Consider the following 25,774-nt stretch of genomic DNA (forward strand, 5'->3'; position numbering starts at 1 on the left):
GTGGTGGTCGTTGTAGGCTTTTCAGTGGCTGTTGTTGTTGTTGTGGGTTTTTCCGTAATTATGGTTGTCGTCGTAGGTTTTTCTGTACCCTTCGTTCTTGTTGTGGGCTTTGCTGTGATTGTTGTCCCACACTTTTTATAGCAACACTTGACACGTATTTCATAATTGAAACAAGGAGGAGGAAAGTTTTGGTCCTTGTTATTACAGATCAATCCATTTGTCGTGTCACACGTTACATTTTGACCTAGGTCTTTCAAAGCAACGTCTTTCATCAGTGCAGCTCGACATTGTATTTCCACAGCTTTTCTGCAAGCACCCATACCAGGAACAGTAATATTTTTGATAGTTTCATAATCTCCACCATTTGGAGAGTGGTCAGGGTAATCTTTATCGATCCAATTAGACCATTCGCAAACATTGCAGTCACTAGATGTAGATTCTGTTCCTGTGGTTGTGCTTGTCATTTTAGGCTTTTCTGCGGTTGTGGCTGTTGTGGGTTCTTCTGTGATTTTTGTGGTATTTTCAACGAGAGGTGCTGTTGATGGGGCTTGTGTAACTTTTGTATTAGTAATAATTTTAACGGTTGTTGTAGCTGTTGTTGTTGTTTCAGGGGGATTCACTGTAGCTGTTGAGCTTATTGTGGGTTTTTCCGTAATTGTGGCTGTTGTAGTTGGTAATCTTGTTGAAACTCTCGGCGTTGTTAAGCTTAGAATAGTTGTAACAGCCTCAGAAGTAACTGTAGAACTCAGCTGAGTTGTTGTGATTGGCAGTTCTGTGGTTATCTCTGTGAATGTAAAGCACAAATTAAAAATATATTATACAAAATTAAATTAAATCAAATTATATTAGATTACATTAGATTAGTCGAATCTTCAAAAAGAAATCTTTCACAGCTAAACTACGTATATTAATCTCACCACTTGTGTTGAACACAAAGACAGTTGTTGTTGGAGTTGATGTTGTGGGGCAATGCGTTATGATTCTGGTAATGATTCCATTCTCTCCACAACTAGCAGTGATGCAGGTTCCATCTCCATCGTGTGTTTCATAGATTGTAACTCCATACTTGTAATTATGACCCATATAGTAACAGGTACAGGCTGCAAAAGTAAGACACAGAGTTTCTACAATGTTTCTACAATGGAGCCACACTGTTTTATATTCAGTTATTCTGCATGTTATTTTCACTCAGTGACAACTATCAATTAAGGCAATAATCATTATCAGTATGTGCATAATGTTCACCCTACTTACCACTGACATCATATGTGCACTTGTTTTTTTTTGAGGAGCAAGAACTTGGAAGCAAATGAGAGAATAAAGGTTGAATTATTTGATTAATTCATGAATGTAATGACTTATCAAGCTTCACAAGTCCTATTCATAATAGAATAACTCATTGTATAAATTGCAGAATTATTATGGTTGAGAGTATCATACCAGCTGTAACAATTTTCCTTTGAAGGTATGGACTCTCCATCTTTATAATGCTTTCCTTCATCATCATAGCAGCCACATTCCTCCTCTGATACACACTTCATAGTGGCTTCCTCCAAATAAGATCGTTCAGGTGGGCAAGTTGGATAGCACCCTTAGGAAATTAAATTGTTGTAAACAACAACAGTAGCAGAGAATAGGAGAACACAGAAAGTCTAGCCAAATCCTTGTGAGCAACTATGAGTGGTGGAAGCAGATGAAAACTAATCAAAATGTCAGTGTCAATATCCCAGTTTAACTTAACTTAACTCTAATTGTATTGTGGTGTATTGGGGATGGTCGCCTTAAAACAGCCTGTGTATAGATGATGCAGGAAGAACTCTGCTGACACAGACTTGGTCGAACACAGAAACCTTTATTGTCAACCAGGTCCGTATCAGAATTACAGATTTGATGCATCAAGTCTGGAGAGATGTGTCAAGCCCGGATTCCCCAAAATCTCTGACTTACTGAGGGTGCGGTCTTCGTTAAGTAGAATCTGCCTGTTCTTAGTGACCTTGAAGATGTTGCATGTTCTCATCACTAAGCACAAAGCCCGGACATGGTGTGTGCGTAATTTTGAGCCTATTCTTGGACAAACTTACTGGGGAGTATGTTATTCTCAAAATGTCTTGATTTATACCCATAACTCCCTTACACAGATGGCAATTACCAGACTTCTTATCATTTTCCCAAGGCAACTTTGTACAGGTGGTAAACATCAGACACTACAGTATCATGGGCTTTATTCGAAAAGAGCATTCAAAATCATAAGCCCTGAATAACTACCTTAAAAATCTATAGCGTTTTTCTCACGTAATTTCTACCTTCAAATGCTGGAAGATGATTGAAGCATTTCCCAGATGGATTCCGACATGTCTTCATGCATGGTCTTCCACATGGTGCATAACGCCACTCACACTCTCCATCAGCATTGTAATAATCACAGAATATAGCTGATAAAAGAGAAAAAAGGCATCACAATAGTAACAAAGCGAAATATGGGGTATGTAGGCATGCATACAGTTAATTTTTTTTCATTTAAAAAAATTATTCTCATAATGTTTTTAAGTATTGTGAACTATTAACCAGACATGCCAACAATTTGTTTCAAAGAGCCATCCTGTGTAGGAACTTTTTAGAGAAACACTGCCATATTAAAAATGAATAAATAGATATCGAAAAAGTATATAAATAAATGAATAAATAAGCTGACTGGTTGAAGCATCTGTGGACCACTATATCATGAAACACCAGTGCAATTAAGTAGCGTCTGAAATGCATCAGCAGCTTGAAACAGCCCAGCTGCATCACAAGTTAAGTCAATCAAAGGGTCAGACCTTCAGAAATAGAAGTTGGGCAAGATAAATATGATCTATTTACCCATAACCACGTAAACAGTTCTCATAACAGAAAGTTACTCAAGTTTTATTTGTAAACGGTAATGATTCTGACTGTGATTATGATGGTACGCTCTTTCTTCTTTCTTTATCTACCTACAGAAACAGACAAAACACTTACGGCAGATAGTGGGAGTTCTCCATTTCACACAGGCTCCAGCCTCATTACAGGCTGCAGCGTAGGCTGCAACAGCTGAGCAGAAACAATCACAATCTCCCCCTGTATTGCAGGCACACGTGTCTCTCACACAAGCATCATAATAGCTTTCATGAAGCACCTTTTTGAAAAAAAAAATCCATTGTAAATGCAAGCAGCATATACAGCTTTAGCAAATTAGGCATTATGGCTGTTATTTTCATTCACTTGAAATGATCTGGCATGAGCCATAGTTTTAGTAATCTTACCACTGAATGGCAGGCCTCAAACACATTACTTTTGATAATTTTGCAGTGGTTCAATGCCCATGGTTTTCTGTGCGGGTACAGACTGCAGGGATCTTTTGTTGCGTTTGCATTTTGGCAGGTAGGTGACACTTTCCAGCTGTTTCCAAACTCAAGCACGTCAACCACAGTATCTTTATTCCTTTTGGTGAAATCGTTCTTGATATTTCCATCATAATTTCCACACATACCACAGACTTTACCCTGAGATCAAATGAGATGCAGTTAGTTTGTAAATAGAATCCACATTGATGTTCCAACAACCTTTATATTTGCTCACCAACCTTGAATGTGGAGCTGAGTTTGATCAAGAGTGTTGTCTTCTTGTTCCATATAAGAGCAAGACCATTCTTTGCCTCGACGACAAGATACAAACCCATTGTATGGACTTTAAAGGGTATGTCCACCCCATTGCTTTGCTTGGTATATCTGACATTTTCCTCAGACAGAACAATTTCTTTGTTCTGGAAGAAAAAACAAACATACTCATGTGTACTCTTCCATGTTCACATTAGGGTTTTCAAGAAAATATATTTTTGATTGTTCACAATGGTCATTTATTTTAAGGGAAGAACATTGCATCTGCTAAAGAGAAAATACCAGATCGTATCTAATTTTTATGACTTACTCTCGGAAAATTTTCAAATTACACTGTAAACTGTTTAATTTCAAAATTGTAAACACATATTGACAAGAATATCAGACTTAAATTGCAGTAGGCAGAACACTCCAAAACAACTGAAAATCAACAAGTTGTTTGGATTTATTTTGAATCAAAGCAGACAATTTCAACCACTGTTTCCCAACAAGTTAGAAAACTTTGTAAAGTGTAAATATAAAGAAATGCCATGATGATAATCCAAACTCTACAATGAACAGAAAGAATTATAAGTAAAACAAATCAATATGTCAAATTACAAAATTTAGAAATGTTACCATCATGACAAAAGAGGATAGGGACCATCCAGTTAGTTTGTAGTGCACAATTTAAAAGTCAGTAAGTGTGATGGTTTATATGACAGGGATAGCTTACACATCTGTGAAGTCACCATTGATGGTAAACTATATAGCATCTGTCTGTCTAATTGGTCCTTTGAGAGAAATTGATTTGTCACAACAACAGATAGGTTTACAACAAACCAACACATGCTGCCATCCAAAAGTCTTTTCCAGAAAAGACTTGCTTAACTCAATAATGTTATGCCAAATCATGTGTTGATGTCCTAAAGTTTTTTTAAATAAAAAAGAATAAATAAATGATTCTGAGTTCTAACATATTAAATGCTTTTTCCTAGTTTCAAATGAACAAACTGCTACAGCGACTCCTATATCATTGAATAATTTACATTTGTTCCAACTTCTTAGAAAACATTATCGAACTCCCTGTTTCCTGAAAACACTCTCATCTGTCTAAACAAGGGAATTTTACTGTTATTTTCTTGAAAACAACATACTTATACTGACATTTGTACTTATATTTTTACTTTCAGTTAGGTAGCACGGTCACCTTGTTTGCTGAATGTAATGAAAACAGTAATGATTGGCCACCTTTACTTTCTTTTCAATTATGAGAAAATAAGTCATAATTATAAGACAGTCTCCATATTTTTCTTTCTTTGTGAATGCAATGTTTTTCCATAATTATGTACCCCCAGGAAGAGCTTGATTGCAGTAGAGCAGATGGTTTCAGATTCATCACAATGGTTGTTCTCTGACACGACTCTGAAGGTGCCATTCATATCATCCCCACAGTGATCCTGCAAGATTCTGATGTCAGTATCGTAAGACTTACTTTGACAAGTCATAAAGGCTAAACATAACTATGGACTATACCTGAGTTAAGATGTAGCCACAGTCCCCAACAAAGGGGAATTTCTTGTCATCAAAAGTCCTGTAGTGCCCCTGTCCAGATATGGTACAGGTTCCACTACACTCATTATTTGTGCATTGCCATTTTCTGTTTTTGCACGTGCTAGATTTAAGTTAAAGAAAAAAAAGTGAAGTAATTTGTCCTCAACTCCAAAAGGTCAAATGAAATAATATCTGACAGACAACTATTACATGTACGCCATAGCTTACCATGTGTTGCAGTTCACAGTTATATTTTGTCCAGGACGATAAGATTTTCCATTGTGTGGGCAGGGACAGTCATCCTCCTTCACACAACCTCCTTTACCGTCTGACAGGAGGCCATCAGGACAGACACAACCTGAGATACACTCTGTACTCAACTGTACAGCATAACAGTCATTTGTTTATTATGTCAGTCGGCTGCTTTAGTACATATATATTGTATATTCAACAGTGGTCATTAAGCGGATTTTAGTCTTACGCATTCAATATCTTGTGTCTGGCAGCTGTTTTGGCACTCAGTCCCCTTGTCACCCAGCCTTGCGTTTGAGCAGTTGAAGAAAACCATTGGAGAGGTACATGCTGATGACAATGAAAGTGTGTCACAAGGGACAGTACAGTGTGCATTTTGTTGCATATACTGCTCTTTACTCAATACTTTGTACCTACTCTCACTTATCTGGCGTCCTGTACAGGTAAATTTTCCATTATGGCACAAGCTGAAAAGCAAAAAAACAAACTGATCAGAAAGACTGGCTCTGTCTTGGAGACTGCTCTCGTGCTCCTGGAGATGATTATGCAAAGAAAGAAGCTGCTCAAGTTGATAAACATAATGGACAATGCCGCATACCCGCTACACAAAATACTGACGCAAAGCCTCAGACTGAATACAAGTGTTCCAACAATGCTGCTTTGACTGCACACTGGAGAGAAGGAAACTATTCAAAGATCATCTGTCAGTCCTGTCAAAAAAGTTGCATACACTGTGCAACTTAAGGCTTTGATTGTGTCCGTGTGTTAGGGTTAGTCAGTGTGCATGGAGGGAGAATTTTTCTAAAGCAATGGTGCTATTTTTCTATTTTTCTTCTTACAAGTTAAACAAATAAACAGTGTATTTAACCTGATGTTGCAGATTTTCAATCCTCACAAAAACAGTTGGAGTAAGGCGTATACCAAAAAGTTTGGTTTCAGTGCTCAAACTTGTGTTTTTCAATAAGCACAAACGCATAGATGGTTATCATAATACCCGTGTTTGTGTACACAGAGCCACAGTTTCACATTGCAAAACTACTGTAATACTGTAATAATAAGAATCTGTTTGACATTTTATTTCCAGTTCTGTTTCATCTCCAGTTTAAAGTACACTCCCTTTTAACTGCAGAAAAGGCTAGCATCCATCTGTACATTTAGCAGTAGCGCTTCTAGAGGCAGACAGCTCACTACTGTGGAAAACTTACTGTGGAAAGCAGCAACTCAAAGCAGTATGTGTGTACTGTGCATGACCCAGTGGGGACATTTTGCTATAATTTATTTTTTCATCCTGTGATCTATTTTCTAGTGTCCTACCTGTCCCCATATAACTAGCTCATATGTCTGCAAATGAAGGAAATATGGTTTATTTTACAAAGATTAACAAAATCCTCACCAGTTTTGTCCATTAAGCTTGATGACCTTCTTAGACTGTACCACTTTGTCTCTGAAATAACAAGGGCACTGTGAGGCTGACACGCACTGTCCTTTCTCATTGAGATAAGTTTCTTTGGCACAGCCGCAGCCATCATGAGGGGTAAAGTGAATCCCACATGTTAAGTCTGACTGACTAAGAGAGCGGCAGGTGCGGCCACAGCTTGTCATCTGGTAGTCGTATACAAAATTGGAAGGGCAGTTAGTTGCGTAGTCCCCTGTGAAAAGAAAAAAGGATTGCGTGATGGGAAAATGTTCTTTAAAGAAAAATTAATTTATGCCACAATTGATTTAATTGTGCAAAACCTACGGCACATGTCGTTCCTCCATCCATTCAGCAATACACCCTCAGCAGCACATGCATGGACATATGAGGCTATGGCAGCACACATGCAGTGCTGGCTATTTTTACAGGTGCAGGTGTCATAAACACAAGACTGCAAAGAGAAGGATTAACAGCTGTAATTTTCTGTTGATGATTTAGTAAAATGATACAAACATATACAGAGATTAGATGTAGACAGAAATACATGATTGCTTACTTCTTCATACTCTTTTGGGTCAACTTCAGAATGGCAACGGGAAAAAATCCCAGGTCGCTCTGACAGGTAGGAGCAATAGTGTTTGGCATATTTCTCTGCAAAAAAGATACATGATTAAAATTGCTGACTGGTGAAGACTTGTGAAGAATAGCATTACAAAACAGACCCTGATATCAGAGACCTACCCCTGTCAGTGCTGAAAGAGCAGGGGTCTCCAAGCCTGTTTGTCACATCGGGACAGCTTGCTCTGGTCTTCATTGTGTTGGCAAATGTCACAGGTGTTCCCTCAATCAATCCAGTTGTAGTTTTGAAGTCATCATATTCATTATCATTGAAATTTCCACAAAGGCCTACATAAAGATCATGATATTTTGACATCATAACCACCAAAAACAAACCTCATAACATTGTAAAAAGGTTTACACTTTACACTTTGATTTAAAAAAAAAAGAAAAAGAAATTACCACTGAGTTTTCCCTTCATGGAAACATGTGCTTTGATGTAGACCTGCATAATAGGTACAAGCTGGATTTCAAGATCAACCCCAAAGGTGCAGTGGATTACAATGAAGAATGTAGATGGGCTGAAGATTGTGATGCCATCTGTGGGGAGAAGACAGATATTTTCATATTGAGCAAATTTTAAGCAAACTCATCCAAATATTGTGTTTTATTAGGTGTTGACATACTGCAAAGTTCTAACCACTCACCTGTGAACAAAGGAAGTTTCGAGACACCTTTGTTATAATTGACCTCTCCGTTAGCTTTAATGTCAATCATCTGCAGGAAAAAATTAATTAGGAAAGGTGACAAATAAAACAATTTCCGAAAGGTATTACATAAGGAGAATAATATGAATAAGTTTCCACATAGATATTCTACCATATTCTGATATTGTAAAGTGACTGCAGACAGGCAAGTTGATTTTTCTGATCCGTCACAATTGTCCAAATCGCCACGGATACTGAAAGTCCCATTAGTCTCCTAAAGTCAAGAGAACAAAAATGCACTTCATTTCAAACGTCTTTGCCCTTTTTATTTAGTGTGAATCTGTTTGTTGGTGACAAGATTATTATTTTGTCATTCATTTCAGCATTGTTTTCTATTTATTTTCCTCACCTTGGATAAAACATATGAACATTCACCATGGAATCTATAGGTTTTGTCATCATAGGTGGAGATGTGAGAGCCACCCATGATAGAGCAGACACCGGGACAGTCAACATCTTGACAGCTCCACTGACCCTTAGCACATGTGCTGAGAACAAACAATTTAATTTGACAGCAAATTGATTGGAGGTACCATCAAAGAAATGCATTTTGTAAACTTCAAAATCATAATGAAGAAATTACCAATTTTTGCAAGCCCTAAAGTAAGTTTCCCCAGGTTTGTATGAAAGGCCGTTGTGAAAGCAGGGGCACTCATCAACAGTGATGCACCCACTCTGTGTGACGTCGTCAAACACAGTTCCTTGGGAGAAACGTAGGGATGTAATTAGTATTAAACCAACAGTATATCTACACAAGAGTCATCTCTGTTATGTAGGTACAGCAATGTCGACAGGATCAGCAGCTAATCTGCTTAAAGCTAGTTTTGCAGCTATATACCGGCACTGAAAAAAAAAAATCAAATCAGTTGAAGTGTAAGCTACAGCATGTCAGACAGTATTTTCTGATTGAAGACTGAGACCATTATATCCATTTATACTTTCTTCAAAATCACCAGAATCTCCTTACAGGCGATTTAATTTAACCACTCAGACCTTGGGCATTGCAGGTCTGCATTAATTGGTTAGTTTGACTATGATGTATTGTGTTTTTGATGATTTAATGTTTTGGTTTAGATTTGAACCAACCTTTACATACAGTCTTAAGTGGACAAGTCAGTACCAATGTTTTGCAAGTATTTCAGTTTTCAGTGGAGTTTTGTAACTTTGAAGCAAGACAGAAATAACAGCATCATTTCTGATTTAGAAAGAAAAAGACGGTAAGGTTAAGTTGTAAAAATATAGTACACTTGACAAAGATATAACTGCACTATTACAAAATAATTGACGCTTATTTTATTATCCACGCTATGCAACAAACTCAAAAAGGTTTGTATTTTGTGTTCCATATGATGAAATCTTGAGTGAAGCCACAGAATTTACTAACACGCATTTATGTTAAATTTAATTTCACAAAGTTGTGAAACTACTCATGACACAGATGTGACCACTATCCTGAAACTCATACACTGTAGGCTATAAAAGGCTATCTTTAAAGAAAAAAGATCAGACAAGACTAGACTTAAGGGAAGGGACCACAGGTGGGTTTTGGACATCACATTTAAAAGGAAATCAAGTGACTATCCACAACTTGATGATTTGCTGTCTCCATGAGTTTGGTAAGACTTAAGGCATCAGACAGCACATTCATCTTAAATGTCATCCATGGAGAATTTTTAGTATATTCTGGATTGACACAGACAGTATGGCACTGTACTCCTGGAAATATATGACAAATAATGGATGTATTTGTGGAGGAATGGAATAATATGTCACAAGCCGACAATTTTGATCAACTCCACGTGAAAGTGTAGCGTTGCACAGCTTGTGGTCATTCCAGATATTAAGTGGTAAATATATAAGGACTGACTTGTATTCTGATTGATTGATTCCTCTGGCACCCCTGTACAAAAGTGAGAACAACCTCAAAGAGCCAGGAGGAGTCCCTGTCAAGTGTCCGTCACTGCTACTTATGCAGTTGCTGTGGTTACAAGCCTGCTCATGCATGACAGCCACTTGCTTATCTAAACTAAGGACACCAACATATACCTACTGTAGGTACTATGTAAAATTTTGATAAGAACATCAGAGAGATGGGCTTCAATTAAAATACTTTGCCCTTAACAAATGTATCGGACTGTCAAAGTATTGCTGAAACGTCCCTAGTAACATCATTATGCATAGTGGAAAATCATTAAGTCATGGGGATTATTACACATTTACAAAGGGTTTAATCTTGTGCTATTGTCAGACTTATTGTATGACTTCAATACATACTAGCTGGGTTTCTGTTCACTAATGAAGCAAGTCTAAAGTGATATTTAAAAGGCTGCAAAAACGACTCAGAAGTGTTTCAATGACCGGTTTGCAGAGCGTGAACAAGGCTGTCGTGTGTTGCCAGATGGAGACAGTATAGCACACACTGTTAGCTTTTTTGCTTATCACATTGACATTCACTTCTTCTTCTTCTACATCCAAATCAAAACCGACAATGAAAACATGGTTGTTGACACTGAATGTGCAAGCTCTAACCAGAAGAACGGGTTTTGTCCATCTTAGCACTCAGGAATATCAACAGCAATTACTTTGGGTGATCAAATACCACAATATATGTATTTTTGGTGTATTTTTATATGTAAGAAGGCCTTGCATTCTTACCGGATGGACAGAAGCATCCATCTATGCAGTGCTCGTCACACAGCTGGCTTTTTTGGGGGTTGCTGCAGGTGTCAGTACAGGGACTACCACATTCTTCATACTCCATGTTAAAAGGGCATTGTTTTGCTATTCAACACACAAAAAAATTATTAAAATTTAGAGGCAGCCCTTCTTATTTGACTAAAATCTATACATTAATTCTTGAAAATCGACAGCTCTTTTTGCAGTGCTCACCACAAAGTTGTTTGGTCTTCCACTGCTGTGGTTTCCCACCCTCATGAGCACACTGTCGAGAGTACTCTGACACGGTTGAACAGAAGCATGAAGTGCTGTTGCTGTTACAGTAGCATATGTCTTTCTTACAAGCTTCAATGAAGAAATTGGTATCAATCAGACTTTGACAGCTCTGGAATGCAGATCCAGTCAGGAGGTTCTCACAAAGGTCTGTCTGTGGGTCAGATTAAATCATGTATTTGAATAGTTCCACAGGATGCATGTAAGATTATTAGAAGAACATTCTGTTTCACATACCTTATTTGCACAAGTGTGCGTGGCTTGAGAGGAGATGGCGTTACAATTTTCATTGGGACCATCAACTTTCCAATTCTCAGAAAAATCTTCAAGATCTGTTTTAGTGGAAACAGATGCTTTTGAAAGTCCGGTGACAGTTTTGAGCATTTCAGTTTGTTTTAAGCTTCAGCAATAAGTATTTACCCGACTGGATGAACTCATCAAATTTCTCAACACCATTGAAATCCCCACAAAGGCCACAAGTTTGATTCTTGTACTTTGGATCCAACTCCACCTTTAAAGCAGGTAAAATTTAGATTTGTGAAAAAAACAAACATGTAAGAATACATTTACATCTGGCACAATTTGTGTAAAGAGTTCTGGTTTTCAACCATGTTAAACAAAAGGGGAAAGACATCACCTGATGATTTGTTTCAATGTAATTTGTTGTATTTTACTTTGTGGTCAAATATTGCCTCTTTCTGAATAATTATGTTATAATTATGTCTTCTTTTTTGTTGTGAAACAGAGGTCAGTTTTTTTTTTTTTTTTTACATCCTTAACTGGTGTCACCATCAACAGAAAAAAAGAATGTTCTTTGTGTCTTTTAATGAGGCATTAAGCCTTCACAACTGCCTTTGACTCAGTATTGATTCATGTAAATAATTGTGTCATGTAACTCAGTTTTCCAATGCCACAAATGATGGTTGATATAGCTAAAGCTATAGCTTGATATAGCTCTTATTGCATATATATATAGCTAAGCTATAGCTAAAGCTATATCAACCATAAGAGCTTAGTTCGTTTAGGTGGTGGACACGATTTAACATAGCAAACATGAAAAACATACCCAGACGGAGTCCACTTGATTCCACATGAAGACCAGACCCAGCTTTGCCTCAATTTTAACATAAAACAACGTTTTCTCAATTGAAATACCACCCAGGCTGAATGGTATGGTGACACTAGAGGGGAAGAATAAATCATGATTGTCTATTCTAGCCAGAATATCAACTGCAAATGAAAACCTCATAGACAAAAAACATACTCACGGTTCATCATTGACTTTGATGGTAGTTTTATTTAATTCCAAATTGACCCCATCAAGTTTCATTGTGACTCTCTTGATGGTGGGGACTCCATTCACCTCCTGTCGCTGGAGCTGAATATTGAAACTCTCATCGTCAGCCTTACATTGGGATGTAAGTAAGTAGTTGCAAGTAGAGGGAAGGTGGTAAAAATAACCATCAAAAGTTCTAAAATGGTAGTTTCCCCATGTGCTGCAGAACTGGTTGTTGTGAGAGGGTTTCACTTCTACTTTGTGGGAGAAAAAATACCCATAATGATGCTGCAGAAAGTGTAAATTATTTCATATTCTGTTTTCTTAAAGTCTGGCAAAAGCTTATTCTTACCCGTTATCACTGGAAATTTCATCCCATTCTGAATCATAACTTGAAAAAAGAAAAAATAAGTTTATATTCCAGTTGCATTAAAAAAAACATTATATACGTTTCATCACAGCACAGTCATGTATGCAGCTCAATCTCGGTCTATTGTTAGTGTATGCCTTTTGTATACTTACAAGAGGTGGCTGCAGACAGTCCAAGGGACAGAGTGAGCCATGGTATCACCCATTCAAGAGGCATCTTGACTATGCTCATGGTCCTTGTGTCGTCCCTGTTCTGTAGCAGATAGCCAACTGATACCTCACTAGCACTGTTATGTTATATATTCCCTTTGATGTTTGCAGTTTAGGATGAGTAAACAAAAGGTTCTGAGTCACAACCCTTGTGGTTATTTGTTTCTCTTAAGATCACACCCATGAAGAAGTTCCTTAAATCAACACTCCATCTTCACCTGTCTGTGTAATGAAGTGTTGTCATGTCAGGCTTAGTAACGCTACTTTTGTCTAAAACATTGGCAAGCAATGCCACAGCCAACATCCTGTCTAGCCAACATTAAACTGTAACAAGGAAGTAGGTGACCTAAAAATGGATATTTTGTATTAGTGCACTTTGTCACCATACTTCTGTTGCTAGATAACGATCAGGGAGAAAATATAAACATGAAGCTAGTGCCAAATCTCATGACTATATCAAACCAATCAATCAAATAAGCAACTGCATCTGAAAGCAAGCAGTACTAACTGCTTGTGCTATATATACATAGTACCAGTAGGACTATGCATATATAGTTCTATTTAGTGTTCTTAATGCTGATATGAATAAAAAACAAGTGGATAAGGCTGTCTGTTTTTCATTGCTTGTATATCATTAATGGGCTTTTGTTACATGCAGATAAACAGTTTAGAAGAGAAAATGATAGATACACACATATATATTTATAAATTACATAAACAAAATGCAATATCAAAACCATCATCTGAAGCCATTTTTTATAATATAATAACTAACAGAACTAACAAACACAATTATATCTAACAGCTTGTATTGATAATGAAAAGAAATTCTTCATATTATAGACACTCAATTATACTAGAATAGTTATCTGAACATGTAATGCTCGCAGGTTTGCCCATGAATTCTTCTGCTCCTATTAATTTGACAACAGGATAATATCTTGAGTGAAGAAGGAAGTTGGAAATTACTTTGCATTTTTTTGTTTGGCCAGTGAGCGTAGCTGAAGGATTTGAGTGAAATGGTAACTTTCCTCATGCGTAACACCAAACTAATGTGGACACAGCTGCAAGCTGGAACTTCCCAGGCTGAGCAGAGCACACATTAACAATGTAAGCACATGAGCAATGATGAGAAACAAAATCTCGCTTTTCTGTTTTTTTTTCTGTTCACATACAGGATCGAAGATAAGGATGCTGCTGACGCATTATGCTAGCGCTTGACTCCTTTCTGTACAAACTCAAGCATCTTTACAAACATACTGATAAAATGTAGGCCTATCGCTCAGCATCACAGGAAATTCTTTCTATCATTTTCAACTCAAGTTCTTTTTTTTTAATTGTCACATTCCTATTCTTTATCAGTGCTCATTTTAAAAGCGTTGTTTACAGCTTATTTTCAGTTCACATATTGTTATTAACAGGAAACAGTTGATATTTCTTTCTATTTGAGCTTTGTTTCGTCATGCCCATCATTTGTGTGACACTGATACAAGCATATCATGCGTCAATGCACAGAATTTACTGTCGATAAAGTGTATATATTTATCATTTGATTACATTATTTAACTATGAACATTTTAAACAAACACATATCTGACTTTTGCTAGCTGGTCTCCTGGCAACTTGCAGTCATCTTTTTGGCGGTTGGTGAACGTTTCTAACAAAGAAGTTAAACCATGACTGTCTATCTCCAACTAAAGATTGACTGATAAACCACTTGTATGTAACACAGTTCTTACCACAATGACCCTGTGTGTTCTCGCTAAAGTACCAATAAGGGAGCGTAACACTAAAGCCGCTTCTTCCTAATTTAATGGCTACTTTTATATTGAGGTATTTCCAAAACCATGTTAATGCCAGAGCTCACAATCTTAACACCTTGTTGCCAATAAGGAAGAGAGACATTTTTCCATTTCAGCTGCCTAGAGGAAAAATGCAAAGAATTGTTATTACAGAAGAATACAGCAAACAAATATGAAATTGTGTTCTCTATGTTCTCATAAGTTTATTGCTGCATTTTATCAGGAGCAGAAGACTTTCGTTTTTTCACACTTTCCCTCAAAATTCACAATCAAAAAGTGGCTGTTGGAATAAAAAAACTGTCCTGCTGCAACTCAAAAATATGATCTCTGCACTAATTCACTGCAGTCCTGCTTTCCAGTTACATCACTTCTCTTTTCAGAGTGCAAATACAAAGTTTTGAGGTGGAGTCAAGCATATATGCATCCAAGCAGGGATTTTTCTTACATCTATTTTTTTAAGTGGGAGAGCAGTATAATATCTAGGTGTGAAAACAAGGAAGTCTGTTCTCAGATTGAAAATCTAAGCTGTATATATGTGTATATACAGTAATATACAACCCCAAATCCAAAATGGATGTGGTGCTGTGTAAATGCAAATCTTTTTCAGAAAGGCAGAGTCTATGAGATAAAGATGGGTAGCAATCTGAAAAAAAAGCTCCTACATATTCTGGAGAAATTTCAAAATAACATTCATCCCTGTAAAATTGTGTAGACTTTGAATATTCCATCATATGGAGTATATGATACCATCAAACATATAAGAAGAATCTGGAGATATCTCTGTGTACATGGAGCCCTGATCTCAGGCAGTATTGTATTGAAACACACAGGTCATCAAGCCATCCATAGATGCAGGCCAAAGCTCACTTAGAATTGTCTGAGACAGAGTAGAAAATCAGAGATGCTGCGTCCTCTGGACTTAACATTAGAGGGACCATCTGGCTTGTTATCAGCACTCAGTTCAAAAACCTGCATCTCTGAATGTCCATGAAAATGTCAATCATCTCACGTGAAAAGCCACCATCAGTGCTGAAAGACGGTTTTAGAGCAATATATACTACCATGCAGACTACATCTTTTTTAGGGAAGGCCTTGCATTTGTGAGTGAAACAACGATGAACCACATACTGCATCTATTACAACAGTATAAATTTGCAGTAAAGGAGCCTCTACGAGAAGACTCAGAACTGTTGAATAGCTAGAAGACTATATCAAATAAAAATGGAACAACAATCCTCATCCATAGGTAAATTAACTGGGCTCCTCAGTTCTCAGACGTTTACAGGCTGTTGTTAAAAGAGTGGTTGCTACGCAGTGGTAAACATGGCCCTATTCCAACTGTCTTGAAATGCGATGCTGCTGACAAATTTAAGATGAGCTAATACATTTCTCAATTTTCACCAATGATATGCTTTCTATGTTCTACTACAAATAAATGATTGGCTTATGAGATTTATTTATCATTGCATTCTGTTATAATTCACATTATACTCAGTGTCCCAACATTTTGGAATTGAGTTTGTAGCTCCATACATTGGATCCTTTCTTTTAATTGCAAGACCTTGAAAGCTGACATATTATTGTAGTCATAGTTTTAGGGGGTGTGGTTTTGCTTTCCCTTATTGTGCACCTTGGTAGGAGCTTGAGGTTTGAGGTGAACCTGTGCTAATGGAGCAAAAGGGTTGTGTATGCAGCAGCATATCTGGTGGTGAGAAAGAGGATGTCAACTGAACCACCAAGTTCATTGATAATTGCATTGTGAAGGATCACAGAAGATTAATCTTGGGTTTGTGTAAAAGTGATAAATGTTTAAAAAAGTTGAACTGTTACAAACAGGACAATGAGACATTATGTCACTTGCAACTTTTTAATTGATTTCTTGATAAATACATAGTACAATGGCTATTACTCTAGCCATGTGGTGATTGTTATAACAGTAGAAGAAAAAACATTTGCATTCCAAAACCACTTTCCATGATGATGGATGGTTCTATCACAGAAGAGTGAAGCTTCGCTTTCTGCGAGCAAGTTGTCCAGTAGATCTGGTGCACTCTGTGTGGCCGCAGCCACACTCCTCCACATACATGTAGGTGTGGGGGACCTTCTCTCCATTCAGACACAACAGGTCAACAGTGCGATTGCTGGAGCGCATCTCCTTACAGCAGGAGCACGAATGCTGCATTGCAGCTGCTGCTTCAGAGTACCTGAAAACAGCAGAAACAGGTATTTATACTTTCAAAATCTGCACCAACTACACTATACTAAATATTTTTGTGACTCGGGTAAAATTGGGAGGAAAAGTACAAATGTTTTATGATTGTGAAATCATCATTACTTGGTGAAGGTGTTGCAGGAGCCTTCACAATATGGCATATCCACCTCCTGGACAGACTGACAGCCGTGGTGTGAAACTCGAGTTGTCATGTTCACTAACTTGCAGGCCTTCTCTTTCTCCACGCCTTTGTTGTTGTTTTTTCAAAGAAAGAACCTCAGTTAGCTTGCTTTCATTTTAGCATTAGTCAAGAAGGTGAAATGAAAATGCTATACTTACAGACTTTACAGCAACCATTTGCTGCGGTCTGAATTGTGTCCTAAGGAAGACAATTCACATAAACAAAGTCAGTTTTCCTAATTCTAAATCCTCAAACACAATGAGTCCAAATTGAGATGCTGAAAATCATACTTACAGTTTGGCAGTTGCTCTGCTGGAATGGTGGGCAGACAATATGTGAGTTGATTGCCGTTAAAGTCTTTCCACTTTTCACACAAGAGTAATGCTCACACTTATTCTCTGGTGGTGACCATGTTTCTCCTTGCTGGTAAACGTTGAGATGGATGTAGGAAAGCACACACACACGAGCAACAGTACACATAGATGTTAAAACACTGAGATGTTTTAGATTTATTAACGTTAAAATGTTGAGTCAGTGACAACAGAGAGGATCTACCTTACCTTTAAGAGCTGCTTGGTACCATTTATACTGAGGACACAGTGTGTCTGCACACACTTCCCACAGCATTCACCTGAGTCAGTTTCCACATACTCATAGCCCTGAAAGAGAGAGGGGGTAAAGTTTACCCTCACACTGCACACATAGGAAAAACAAGCTGCATTGTCTGGTGTATTTGTGAATGATCTTTGTTTGTTTCAAATCTTTGTTACCATGTCACATGTTTCGTTACATCGCTGAAACTCGCAGGTTATTTTGTACAGACCAGAATTTGGGTCGACCTCATTATTACAGGTACAATCCTGACATTTATTTGCAGGAACTGATGAACCGGGCTAACAAAGACAAGAAAAATCAGTTTGTATTTGCATGTTAGCCATAAATAACCATGTGCTGCAGGATTCATTAAAGGTCAAAGGTTATGTAACAAATCAATTAATAAATCATCTGTTTCACATTTACCTGGTATTCAACATCTCTGTGGACACAAACTCTTTTAGGATCTAGAGAAGAGTAAGATATTAAAAAAACAAAGTAAATAACAAAAGTGTTTCTGTCATTTTCTAGTGCAATGTAGGTTAGAACTGAATTCAAGAGCTCACCACATGTATGCTCTGGACAGCATTTTCCCTCAGGAACACTGATAACTGGCTTATATCCAACATGACAGTTTATGCTGTTTACTGGGCAAGTGTTAATTTGACATTCTGCAGATATGAAGAAATAGTTATTGCAGAACTCAGCTGCAGGTAGCAATCATTAAATGTTAAAACAGATTTGTATCAATTTTTCTTTTCTTACGGCAAACATTGGCAAAACAGCAGGGATTTGCTGGATCTGTTTGGTTGACAAGGACAAACCCTGCACTATTGCAGTTGATGATGGGTGGTGCTGGGCATGTTTTAGGCTTACAAATAACAGTCTTGGTGGACTCATCACATGTACAGTCCTGGCATTTGTACTCAAACCTCTCATTAAACTGAAAGAGTAAAACACAATTGTGAATCAATTGTATTTTGCTAGTAAACAATATGAATTGGGATTTCAAGTGAGTATGACTTCAAATCTTGGCTCACCTCGCGAGGAATGCCCTCAGGATCAAGACATCCTGTTGAAAAATGAATAACAACTTCATGAGCGACTCAATAAATGAAGTCTGTTTAAGTGTAGTGCTCAATAAACACCATACATACCACACTTTTCAACACATATCCCAGACTCTTTGTTGAATAGTTTCATTCCGTCAGGGCAAAAGCAGCCCTCAGTAGTGAAGTTCATGGTTGGTCCACTGGGACTGTGGGGTTCAATTATAAAGACATATAAATACCATAGTCTCAGAAACTGCTTCACAAAAATCATGATTAAGAAAATAAGTACATTCAATTTTTTGTGGAAACTTACTTGTCTTCACAGGTTGGCTGTTCTGCAGGACCACAAGGCTTATAAACTTTGTTTGATGGGCAATCACTTTCTGTTGGTGAAGAAAAAAAAGAACACAATTGAGTCTTTTTAAAATATCTCCAAGCATAATATACTACATACGGGTCTGTTCTCTGTTTGCTGAATGCCACAAAAGAAAAAATAACAATTTCTTAATTCCAATAATTCCATCATTAACAATAAAACACTGAGGGGTTTCTTACCACAAAGTTTAGTGTAGTTCCTCCAGTGGAGGCAAACTCCTGCCTGAGCGCAGGCAGCAGCATAAGTCTGCAAGCTCAAACATGCCACTGTTGGGTTGGAAACATGGCAGCTATCAAAAACACAACCTCTGTAGAAATTGTCTGGTGAGATGAAAGGATGACATTCTGCAAAGACGCTGGGAACGAAAAAATAAAATAAGCTGTTATTTTCTCTGAATTCTGCCAACATTCGGTAGAAAGCTGCAAACTGAATCAGTGGAATAAACAATTTACCTGCCCTTGAGCATATCACACATAGAATCTGTATTGCATGGAGTTGGTTCCAGTGGAGGTTCAGGAACATTTGTGGGACGCACAGATGGTGTGGGGCAGTTGGGTTGGTAAATATCACTTGCTGGCCAGTAGTCAGCCATCACTGAACAACTTTCCACCAGCTCACCTCCTGGCAATCTGCAGTCATCAGCTTGGCTGTTGGTGCATGTTCCTAAGAAAAGAGTGAACCTGTTACAGTCTAACTGCAGACTAAGGATTTACAAACATGGCTACTTGAGAGAAAGTTCTTACCACAGTGACCTTGTGTATTTCTGCCAAAGTACTCATATGGAAGAGTAGCACTAAAGCCAGTCATTGTAAATGTAATGACCACTTTTAGGCGAAGAATCTCAAACACTAAGTTAATGCCACTACTCATGATCTTAATACCTTGTTGTGAATAAGGTAGTTTCAGACTTACTCCATTTTTTAATGCCTAGAAGATAAAAAAAAATAATACAATATGAAAAAATACATACAAAATGAAAAAGGTCACTGCTATTCTATCAACAGCAAGTAATTTAAGTGATAAACTTGAAGATACTCTGGCAAATTTAGCAGGATATGCAAATTACCTTCAGAGATCAAATTTTACCTGCAACTGCGGTGTGCTAATAAGGTTGTGATCGGTGAGTGTGAAAACTTGCGTCCCATATGATATTATTATTGATCGTGGACAGGAAACATTGTCAGTGGGATCACAAAATACGTTGTCAATATAAATCTTTAGATTATGTTTTGGTGTAATCTCCTCCATCAAAACATAAGTACAGTTTCCTTGGTAACTGTAGTACAGTCCATCGAATGTGATATAATGTTGATCTCCCCAGCCTACACAAGCACCTGAAAAGAAAGGAAAAACAAAAAATCAAATGAAATCAAAAACAGAAAAAACAAAAGTAGAAGAGAAAGTCATAGGTGAACAGAATAACTTACAGTCACATTCATACTGTTGGCAGCAGTGGGACTCATCGTACACAAGAACAGGTTTCTTTCCATTGGTACAAGTTATGTTCTGGAGAGGTGGACACTCATATGGAATTATTTCAATTGTGTTGTTCTCGATACATCTGGCCATGGTACAGTTGCACAAGGTGAAGGTCTCGTTTTGCTTTAAGAAAAAAAATAAAGATGTAAAAAAGCTGTATGTTCACGTTTTCAAATTAACGAATGCAAGCCAGTAATCAATAAACAAATGAAAATATGCATGTGTGAATGGATATATTCTAAGAGTAGGAGTAGTATTGATTTCTGATTTGTAGAAAAATCTACTTACTGCAACATCCCATTCAGGACATGTAGGTATTGTAGGTGTGGGTGTAAGTTTTGTGGTTGTAATTGGGGTAGTCGTAGTTGGTGTGGTAGGAGTGGTTGTAGTCACTGTGGTTAGGGTAGTCGTACTTGGTGTGGTTGTACCATTTGTGGTTGTTGTTGGGGAAGTTGTAGTTGGTGTGGTTGTTTTCTTTGTGGATGTTATTGGTGTAGTTGGAGTTAGAGTAGTCGTTGGTGTGGCTGTAGTCGTAGTTGGGGTTGTCGTAGTTGATGTGGAAGGCGTTGTAGTAGTTGGTGTTGTCGGTGTGATTGTAGACTTTGTGGTAGTTATTTGGGTAGTTGTAGTTGGTGTAGTTGTATTTGGTGTAGTAGTTGCTGTGATAGTTGTGGTTGGGGTAGCCGTGATTGATGTGGTAGATATAGTTGTAGTCGTTGTGGTTGGGGTAGTCGTAGTTGGTGTGATAGTTGTGGTTGTACCCTTTGTGGTCGTGGTTGGGGTAGTTGGGGTAGCTGTGGTTGATGTGGTAGATATAGTTGTAGTCGTTGTGGTTGTACTAGTGGTAGTTGTATTTGGTGTAGGTTTTGTTGAGAAGGTACTGTTAAATATTTGCGACTGAGTTGACATAGGCGGACCAGTGACAATGGTAGAGGTTGTGCCAGTTGTTCTTGTAGTTTTGGATAAGGTTGTAGCTTTTGTGGTTGTGGTAGTTATAGTTGTTGTGGTAGTAACTTTTGAGGTTGTTGTTAGTGTAGTCGGTTTGGTTGTAGTTGTTGTGGTTGAAATAGATGTAATTGGTGTGGCAGGTGTTGTTGTAGCCTTTTTGGTTGTTGGTGTGGTTGTAGCCTTTGTGGTTGTTGATGTTGTAGATATAGTTTGTGTGGTTTTAGTTGCTGTTGATGTAGATGTCGTAGTTGGTGTGGTAGGTGTAGTTGTAGCAGTTGTTGGTGTTGTCGTAGTTGGTGTGGTCGTTGGTGTGGTTGTAGTCATTGTGATTGGGGTAGTTGTAGTTGGTGTGGAAGGCGTGGTTGTACCCTTTGTGGTTGTTGTTGGGGTAATTGTAGTTGGGGAAGTCGTGATTGATGAGGTAGATATAGTTGTAGTCATTGTGGTTGGGGTAGTCGTAGTTGGTGTGATAGTTGTGGTTGTACCCTTTGTAGAAGTTGTTGGTGAAGTTGGAGTGGTCGTTGGTGTGGTTGTAGTCGTTGTGTTTGGGGTAGTTGTAATTGGGATAGTCGTTGGTGTAGTTGTTGTCGTTGTGGATGTTGTTGGGGTAGTTGGAGTACCTGTTAGTGTGGTTGTAGTCGCTGTGGTTGGAGTAGTCATAGTTGGTGTGGAAGGCGTGGTTGTACCCTTTGTGGAAGTTGTTGGGGTAGTTGTAGTAGGTGTGGAAGGCGTGGTTGTACCCTTTGTTGTTGTTTTTGGGGTAGTTGTAGTTGGGGTAGCCGTGATTGATGTGGTTGATATAGTTGCAGTCGTTGTGGTTGGGGTAGTCGTAGTTGGTGTGATAGGTGTGGTTGTACCCTTTGTGGTTGTTGGTGGTGAAGATGGAGTAGATGTTGGTGTGGTTTTAGTCGTCGTGGTTGGGGAAGTTGTGGTAGGTGTGGAAGGCGTGGTTGTACCCTTTGTGGTGGTGGTTGGGGTAGTTGTAGTTGGTGTGATAGTGGTGCTTGTACCCTTTGTGGAAGTTGATGAAGTTGGAGTTGTCGTTGGTGTGGTTGTAGTCGTTGTGGTTGGGGAAGTTGTGGTAGGTGTGGAAGGCGTGGTTGTACCCTTTGTGGTGGTGGTTGGGGTAGTTGTAGTTGGGGTAGCCGTGATTGTTGTAGTAGATATAGTTGTAGTCGTTGTGGTTGGGGTAGTCGTAGTTGGTGTGATAGTTGTGCTTGTACCCTTTGTGGTTGTTGTTGGTGAAGATGGAGTAGTCGTTGGTGTGGTTGTAGTCGTTGTGGTTGGGGTAGTTGTAGTTGTAGTGGAAGGTGTGGTTGTACCCTTTGTGGTTTTGGTTGGGATAGTTGTAGTTTGAGTAGCTGTGGTTGATGTGGTAGATAATGTTGTTGTTGTTGTGGTTGGGGTAGTCGTGGTTGGTGTGATAGTTGTGCTTGTACCCTTTGTGGAAGTTGTTGGTGAAGATGGAGTGGTCGTTGGTGTGGTTGTAGTCGTTGTGGTTGGGGTAGTTGTAGTAGCTGTGGAAGGCGTGGTTGTACCCTTTGTTGTTGTTGTTGGGGTAGCCGTGATTATTGTGGTAGATATAGTTGTAGTTGTTGTTGTTGGGGTAGTCGTAGTTGGTTTAATAGTTGTGCTTGTACCCTCTGTGGAAGTTGTTGGTGAAGTTGGAGTGGTCGTTGGTGTGGTTGTAGTCGTTGTGGTTGGGGTAGTTGTAGTAGCTGTGGAAGGAGTGGTTGTACCCTTTGTTGTTGTTGTTGGGGTAGCCGTGATTATTGTGGTAGATATAGTTGTAGTTGTTGTTGTTGGGGTAGTCGTAGTTGGTTTAATAGTTGTGCTTGTACCCTCTGTGGAAGTTGTTGGTGAAGTTGGAGTAGTCGTATGTGTGGTTGTAGTCGTTGTGGTTGGGGTAGTTGTAGTAGGTGTGGAAGGCGTGGTTGTAATATTTGTTGTTGTTTTGGGGTTAGTTGTAGTTGGGGTAGCCGTGATTGATGTGGTTGATATAGTTGCAGTCGTTGTGGTTGGGGTAGTCGTAGTTGGTGTGATAGTTGTGCTTGTACCCTTTGTGGTTGTTGTTGGTGAAGATGGAGTAGTCGTTGGTGTGGTTGTAGTCGTTGTGGTTGGGGATGTTGTAGTTGGAGTGGAAGGTGTGGTTGTAACCTTTGTGGTTGTGGTTGGGATAGTTGTAGTTTGGGTAGCTGTGGTTGATGTGGTAGATAATGTTGTTGTTGTTGTGGTTGGGGTAGTCGTGGTTAGTGTGATAGTTGTACTTGTACCCTCTGTGGAAGTTGTTGGTGAGGATGGAGTGGTCGTTGGTGTGGTTGCAGTCAGTGTGGTTGGGGTAGTTGTAGTAGCTGTGGAAGGTGTGGTTGTACCCTTTGTTGTTGTTGTAGGAGTAGTTGTAGTTGGGGTAGCCGTGATTGTTGTGGTAGTTGTGGTTGGGGTAGTCGTGGTTAGTGTGATAGTTGTGCTTGTACCCTCTTCGGAAGTTGTTGGTGAGGATGGAGTGGTCGTTGGTGTGGTTGTAGTCGTTGTGGTTGGGGTAGTTGTAGTAGCTGTGGAAGGCTTGGTTGTACCCTTTGTTGTTGTTGTAGGAGTAGTTGTAGTTGGGGTAGCTGTGATTGATGTGGTTGATATAGTTGCAGTCGTTGTGGTTGGGGTAGTCGTAGTTGGTGTGATAGTTGTGCTTGTACCCTTATTGGTTGTTGTTGGTGAAGATGGAGTAGTCGTTGGTGTGGTTGTAGTTGTTGTGGTTGGGGAAGTTGTAGTAGCTGTGGAAGGCGTGGTTGTACCCTTTGTTGTTGTTTTTGGGGCAGTTGTAGTTGGGGTAGCCGTGATTGATGTGGTTGATATAGTTGCAATCGTTGTGGTTGGGGTAGTCGTAGTTGGTGTGATAGGTGTGGTTGTACCCTTTGTGGTTGTTGTTGGTGAAGATGGAGTTGTCGTTGGTGTGGTTGTAGTCGTTGTGGTTGGGGAAGTTGTGGTAGGTGTGGAAGGCGTGGTTGTACCCTTTGTGGTGGTGGTTGGGGTAGTTGTAGTTGGGGTAGCCGTGATTGTTGTAGTAGATATAGTTGCAATCGTTGTGGTTGGGGTAGTCGTAGTTGGTGTGATAGTTGTGCTTATACCCTTTGTGGAAAATGATGAAGTTGGAGTTGATGTTAGTGTGGTTGTAGTCGTTGTGGTTGGGGTAGTTGTAGTAGGTGTGGAAGGCGTGGTTGTACTCTTTGTTGTTGTTGTAGGGGTAGTTGTAGTCGGGGTAGCCGTGATTGATGTGGTAGATATAGTTGTAGTCGTTGTGGTTGGGGTAGTCGTAGTTGGTGTGATAGTTGTGCTTGTACCCTTATTGGTTGTTGTTGGTGAAGATGGAGTAGTTGTTGGTGTGGTTGTAGTCGTTGTGGTTGGGGTAGTTGTAGCAGCTGTTGAAGGCGTGGTTGTACCCTTTGTTGTTGTTTTTGGTGTAGTTGTAGTTGGGGTAGCTGTGTTTGATGTGGTAGATTTAGTTGTAGTCGTTGTGGTTGGGGTAGTCGTAGTTGGTGTGATAGTTGTGCTTATACCCTTTGTGGAAGTTGATGAAGTTGGAGTTGTTGTTGGTGTGGTTGTAGTCGTTGTGGTTGGGGTAGTTGTAGTTGGAGTGGAAGGCGTGGTTGTACCCTTTGTGGTTGTTTTTGGGGTAGTTGTAGTTGGGGTAGCTGTGGTTGATGTGGTAGATTTAGTTGTAGTCGTTGTGGTTGGGGTAGTTGTAGTTGGTATGATAGTTGTGCTTGTACCCTTTGTGGTTGTTGGTGAAGATGGAGTAGTCGTTGGTGTGGTTGTAGTCGTTGTGGTTGGGGTAATTGTAGTTGGAGTGGAAGGTTTGGTTGTACCCTTTGTGGTTGTGGTTGAGATAGTTGTAGTTTGGGTAGCTGTGGTTGATGTGGTAGATAATGTTGTTGTTGTTGTGGTTGGGGTAGTCGTAGTTAGTGTGATAGTTGTGCTTGTACCCTCTGTGGAAGTTGTTGGAGAAGATGGAGTGGTCGTTGGTTTGGTTGTAGTCGTTGTGGTTGGGTTAGTTGTAGTAGCTGTGGAAGGTGTGGTTGTACCCTTTGTTGTTGTTGTAGGGGTAGTTGTAGTTGGGGTAGCCGTGATTGTTGTGGTAGATATAGTTGTAGTCGTTGTGGTTTGGGTAGT

General features: G+C 39.0%; 3 protein-coding genes across 3 annotated transcripts in view; all 3 read right to left on the reverse strand.

The window, feature by feature from the left end:
- Positions 1–13,012, reverse strand: part of LOC140306530 (mucin-5B-like) — a 30,973-nt gene extending 17,961 nt beyond the window's left edge. Inside the window, exons 1-30 of the mRNA XM_072385137.1 lie at positions 12,910–13,012; positions 12,740–12,778; positions 12,380–12,641; positions 12,178–12,292; positions 11,532–11,622; positions 11,349–11,464; positions 11,052–11,265; positions 10,818–10,943; positions 8,746–8,863; positions 8,512–8,650; positions 8,275–8,376; positions 8,103–8,172; positions 7,858–7,995; positions 7,579–7,743; positions 7,394–7,488; positions 7,162–7,288; positions 6,814–7,069; positions 5,838–5,887; positions 5,650–5,750; positions 5,397–5,548; positions 5,151–5,289; positions 4,967–5,074; positions 3,602–3,781; positions 3,282–3,521; positions 2,998–3,154; positions 2,304–2,432; positions 1,441–1,591; positions 1,255–1,298; positions 918–1,100; positions 323–784 (exon numbers count right to left, since the gene is read on the reverse strand). Of these exons, the coding sequence (XP_072241238.1) occupies positions 323–784; positions 918–1,100; positions 1,255–1,298; positions 1,441–1,591; positions 2,304–2,432; positions 2,998–3,154; positions 3,282–3,521; positions 3,602–3,781; positions 4,967–5,074; positions 5,151–5,289; positions 5,397–5,548; positions 5,650–5,750; positions 5,838–5,887; positions 6,814–7,069; positions 7,162–7,288; positions 7,394–7,488; positions 7,579–7,743; positions 7,858–7,995; positions 8,103–8,172; positions 8,275–8,376; positions 8,512–8,650; positions 8,746–8,863; positions 10,818–10,943; positions 11,052–11,265; positions 11,349–11,464; positions 11,532–11,622; positions 12,178–12,292; positions 12,380–12,641; positions 12,740–12,778; positions 12,910–12,988 (4,348 nt within the window). The 5' untranslated portion in view covers positions 12,989–13,012. The remainder of the gene's footprint in view (positions 1–322; positions 785–917; positions 1,101–1,254; positions 1,299–1,440; positions 1,592–2,303; positions 2,433–2,997; positions 3,155–3,281; positions 3,522–3,601; positions 3,782–4,966; positions 5,075–5,150; positions 5,290–5,396; positions 5,549–5,649; positions 5,751–5,837; positions 5,888–6,813; positions 7,070–7,161; positions 7,289–7,393; positions 7,489–7,578; positions 7,744–7,857; positions 7,996–8,102; positions 8,173–8,274; positions 8,377–8,511; positions 8,651–8,745; positions 8,864–10,817; positions 10,944–11,051; positions 11,266–11,348; positions 11,465–11,531; positions 11,623–12,177; positions 12,293–12,379; positions 12,642–12,739; positions 12,779–12,909) is intronic.
- Positions 13,013–16,616: 3,604 nt separating this feature from the next.
- LOC140307207 (intestinal mucin-like protein) lies at positions 16,617–21,000 on the reverse strand. The gene is made up of 18 exons (XM_072385987.1): positions 20,951–21,000; positions 20,611–20,785; positions 20,270–20,517; positions 19,927–20,110; positions 19,636–19,846; positions 19,363–19,538; positions 19,121–19,190; positions 18,913–19,013; positions 18,796–18,827; positions 18,521–18,698; positions 18,322–18,426; positions 18,182–18,222; positions 17,932–18,054; positions 17,722–17,820; positions 17,456–17,584; positions 17,320–17,359; positions 17,104–17,227; positions 16,617–16,972 (listed from the first exon to the last, which is right to left on the reverse strand). The coding sequence occupies exons 2-18, from the start codon at positions 20,750–20,752 to the stop codon at positions 16,762–16,764; spliced, it is 2,214 nt and encodes a 737-aa protein (XP_072242088.1). The 5' UTR covers positions 20,753–20,785; positions 20,951–21,000; the 3' UTR covers positions 16,617–16,761.
- Positions 20,964–24,979, reverse strand: LOC140306531 (uncharacterized; the record flags this gene model as incomplete). The annotated part of the gene is made up of 4 exons (XM_072385138.1): positions 20,964–21,186; positions 21,264–21,461; positions 22,776–22,910; positions 24,765–24,979. Coding segments are annotated over 4 exons (771 nt in total), but the record flags the coding sequence as incomplete, so codon positions are not given.
- Between the last annotated feature and the right edge of the window lie 795 nt (positions 24,980–25,774).

The sequence above is a fragment of the Leuresthes tenuis genome, unplaced genomic scaffold, assembly GCF_036924035.1.
Source record: "Leuresthes tenuis unplaced genomic scaffold, fLeuTen1.0.hap1 SCAF_5, whole genome shotgun sequence".
Taxonomy (NCBI): domain Eukaryota; kingdom Metazoa; phylum Chordata; class Actinopteri; order Atheriniformes; family Atherinopsidae; genus Leuresthes; species Leuresthes tenuis.

Coding starts and splice junctions, on each gene's coding strand:
- LOC140307207 (XM_072385987.1), bottom strand. CDS start 20,752: ATGGCCAGATGTATCGAGAACAACACAATTGAAATAATTCCATATGAG. Junction 18,427..18,520: donor CTGTTTTGCCAATGTTTGCC/GTAAGAAAAGAA, acceptor TCATATCTGCAG/AATGTCAAATTAACACTTGC. Junction 17,585..17,721: donor GTACCAAGCAGCTCTTAAAG/GTAAGGTAGATC, acceptor AACGTTTACCAG/CAAGGAGAAACATGGTCACC.